Source organism: Morone saxatilis, unplaced genomic scaffold, assembly GCF_004916995.1.
Source record: "Morone saxatilis isolate NCDOM2014 unplaced genomic scaffold, NCSU_SB_2.0 Contig1, whole genome shotgun sequence".
In the NCBI taxonomy this organism is placed as follows: Eukaryota; Metazoa; Chordata; class Actinopteri; family Moronidae; genus Morone; species Morone saxatilis.
In genome coordinates, this window is record NW_023339651.1 from 20,939,312 (window position 1) to 20,943,306 (window position 3,995).

General features: G+C 39.9%; 1 protein-coding gene across 1 annotated transcript in view; it reads right to left on the reverse strand.

Annotated features, from left to right (window-relative positions):
- The window catches only part of LOC118334396 (voltage-dependent T-type calcium channel subunit alpha-1H-like), a gene marked incomplete at its 3' end in the record, with an annotated part of 7,290 nt that extends 3,515 nt beyond the window's left edge, over positions 1-3,775 (reverse strand). The window contains 6 exon segments of the mRNA XM_035670302.1: positions 1,460-1,499; positions 2,109-2,201; positions 2,403-2,712; positions 2,934-3,093; positions 3,379-3,467; positions 3,663-3,775. Of these exon segments, the coding sequence (XP_035526195.1) occupies positions 1,460-1,499; positions 2,109-2,201; positions 2,403-2,712; positions 2,934-3,093; positions 3,379-3,467; positions 3,663-3,748 (778 nt within the window).
- Between the last annotated feature and the right edge of the window lie 220 nt (positions 3,776-3,995).

A 3,995-nucleotide genomic window follows, 5' to 3' on the forward strand; every position in this document is an offset into this window, starting at 1 on the left:
TAAGAAACTTTAGGCCTACTTTTCATATGTTATATTAATTATATATAATACACACACACAACACACACACCACACGCACACACCACACTATATTATTATACTATATTCATATAGCCTATTGAAAATACCACACACATTTATATTATATACTATTTATATAAACAACAAAGTGGCTATAATATTTGTATCACCGATATTTATATAAGGAAAAAATATGGAAAGATATTGGATCATGATCGGTATCAGCAGATTTTATATGGGATCGAGCAAAATAACTTGACTGGGATTTTTTTTGGGGTTGGATTGATATCGTATTACTTTATAATGACTTACCCCCACTACTAACTAAATTCGAACTTCCATGCCCAGAAGATAACGATTTAATTATACCAAAAATGCTCCAGACACAGAACACAGAGACTAGCAAGTAGAGGCCACATCCAAAATTAATTTAAACTTGAACTATAATTACTACATAATTATACCCAATCACTGCAAACTAACAAATTTGAACCACAAACACAACAAAGTGCTCCTTTAAAGAACCATCTTATTTCAGAACTAATCCTGTAGTATCTGCTGTTATAAGCTCTCCACCCAGCAGGTTAACTTGTGAAAGATATTGTCGATAGAAACACAGCACTAGCACCTTGATCTCTCCAGTAGTGTCTTCATGTTCTCTTGAGAAATTTGGGTGGCGATGACACACTGCACACACGTTCATCATGATGAAGGAGCCCATTCTGTTTGAGAAACAAACAGATAGATTCAAGGGGTTTGAAAACGCTGCTCAGAGAAGAATAAGATTGGATCGTTTTGATATTCCCATAGCTCTGATCCTAACCAATAAATCACAGTTCTTTCTCTTCAAATGTTCACTGATTTTTTCTAAAAATAAAAATTCAAAACCATAGGGGCGGCTGTTTGCGCAGAGGCATGAGCAGGTCGTTCCCTAATTCGGAAAGTTGTTTTGGTTCGATCCCTGGCTCCCCCCACCACATGTCGAGGTATCCTTGAGCAAGATACTGAACCCTGAATTGCTCCCGATGCTGTGCATCAGTGTGTGAATGTGTATGAATGAGTTAGTTTCTGTTCAATGGACTTTGCCATCACTGAGTGAATTGTTTGTGAAAGGGGTAAATGTTGGCACGTAGTGTAAGCATCGGGGAGCAATTTTGGGTTCTTTAGTTTCTTGCTCAAAGATAACTTTCGACACGGTGGCTGGGGATCGAACCTAACAACCTTTACCGATTGAGGGGGAACGAACCCGCTCTGCCTCTGAGCCACAGCCGATTGATCTCTGCTTTTGTAATTTTTTGTGTTACCCATTTTTCTTAGACCACAAAGCTGAGTTTTGCATAAGAATTCTTAATCAATTGTTGTTATTAAACTCAACTTTTTGCCAAACTGTATTTGCTGAAACTTTCACTACTGTGAAAAAATCAGGTTCCTCTGGCACCTCCTAGTGCTCCAATGGCATTTGCAAACATCCACTGGGCCTGAATGAAAAGAACCAATCAGAGCCAGGAAAGACAGATCGTTTAGTTTAATTTCCAGGTTGGCAAAACCAACACTTTGGAACCTGGGAATGAGACTCACAATCAACCATCTTAAAGCCTCCAACTCAAAGCATCTCTGATTGGTTGTTTTCGTTCAGGTCAGGATATAGTGCTATACTGCAGCTTTAATTATCAGAATAATACATAATAATATCAATTTCCCATACGTTTCTAAATCAGACCATGTAAAACAATTTGTTGTTGTGTAAACATGTAAGTACATGGCAGAATATTAAATAATGATGTATTTAGCTTCTGGTCTAGCTCCCATCTGATGTTTAGCATGGCATAAAACACAAATCTACAGCTAACAGATGTTTTTTTTTCTATCGCAAAAGAGTCCGGTTATTAAAAAAAAAAACTATAGCAAGCAAGGCTTACAGTGAAAGCACTGGGCCTGACATTATGTACCAAATCAAAACTAGATTTTACTGCTGTTGTTGTTGTTCTCAGTGAAGTTATTTAACCAGCTTCACAGACCATTATGTCAACCACAGCTAAATTTGACCAGTATGGAGGAACACCAGAAAGACAAAGAAGACCACTTACAATGGTGACGAGGAGGAAGAACACAAAACTCCAGAAGGAATAAGCATCCATGATGAAAAACATGATCTCGGCCCATCCTTCTAGTGTGATAATCTTAGAGCAGAGAGAGACCAAGTCATGAAAACAAAATGTTACTACGTGGAAACATTTTAACATTTAATTAAGCTTTTGGTAAAGTAAATCCAATTTGAAAACAAAATACAAAAGGATCTCTTAAAGATTGGGTCTGATGGGTTCTCCAGCCAGATGAGAGTTAGGTTCAACTATACTTGATAGACAGATAGTCCTTCCTACCTGGAATATGGTTGCCCAGGCGAAGCCAATGTTGTCGAAGCTCACAGCTCCCAAGTGAGGGTTGAGGTCCCCGGCACGACAGATGTTGTAGTACATGTTCCAGTTAACACAGGAGCTGCCCCCAGCAACCGCAGGGACTAACTCAGAAACATGGTGGGGAGCGGGCAACGAACAGATTTTACCATTCTCAATGTAAGGTGGCACATCACTGCAGCGTAGCATCCCATTCCTGTTGTCAGGTGAGCAGATAAACGGTACCTTTTCTCCAAGCGAGGACATATAGTATGGAGACAAGGGCATATTGTACATTCTGGAGAGAAAAGGAATGATGACAGCTATTACACACTAGTACGGACGTACTATAGAAATCATTACATAGCTTTTAGATTTCAGATCAGAGGGGGTTTTATGCTGTGAGAAGGGGGTTTACATTCAGCGTATTTGTGACACATAGATATACAACTGAGTCAAACGGGTCAGACTCGTAAAGAAATGCCAACACTGGAAGAACAAAACAAACAGTTTCCTTACGCAGGAATGTCCTCTCCCAGGAAGCAGCGATTAAGCAGCTGCCCCGCCCACAGCTGGACCGCCACAACAGCAAAGATGTGGACGATGAAGATGTAGAGAATGAGGACATTGGCAAGCATGGGCACGGTGTCCAAGAGTACTTTCACCATGGCTCGCATGCCTAAACAGATGAACACAAAAAGTCAGAAATAATTTTGACTAATACTTAGTACATACGTGCTTAAAGATAAAAAATTATATATATGGTTCTATTGATCTTGTAAGCCTCCTCCTCCTATTTATTTAGAAGTTCCCCCTCAGTCACTGTACTGATCATCAGGGCTCTGGATAAGTAATCTGAGGACCACTGAGTAGTGCTAAGTAGTTAGCATTGGACAAATCAGGGATGGATAACATTGGGGACCACATTCTCATTATGTCTAGCAAATGTTCAAATGCGACTTACTTGTTACTCTGCCCACCAGTCTCACTGGGCCCAGTGCTCTGGAGATTTCCCAGGGGATGCCAAGGGAAGCCAGTACATAATCCAGCAGTCTGAAGGGAAAGTAACACACAGAAACAGGGAGAGGAGTTCTAATTCTTTACAAAAGTTAAAACATACACACATTCTCATACTGAATATTACATTCTGCATGACATTTTTCTAAGGTGACTGCTTTTGTCTATCGGCAGACGAAAGAGAAGAGAGTGATTTATAGGCGTCAGTGCAAGGAATTGTGGGATACTAACTTTGCAGAGTTGACAAAGACATCGAACTTGTTCCAGTGGTTGCTAAGGTAGCCAGAGACTCCCAGGGCCACCATTTTTATGAGCATTTCCACTATGAAGAATGCGAAGACAACGTCCTGCAATACCTGGACATAGATGATAAAAAGTGAAAACGCTAATGCTAACATAAGTACCCAAAGGACAGGTGTCTAGCCACACAATAACAGAAACTGAGGTAAACAGAGTTAAAGCTGCAGTAGGTAACTTCTCTAAAAATAACTTTTTGTCATATTCACTGAATCTTTCACTATATCCTGACAGTAGAACATGGGACAGATAATCTGTGAAACAATC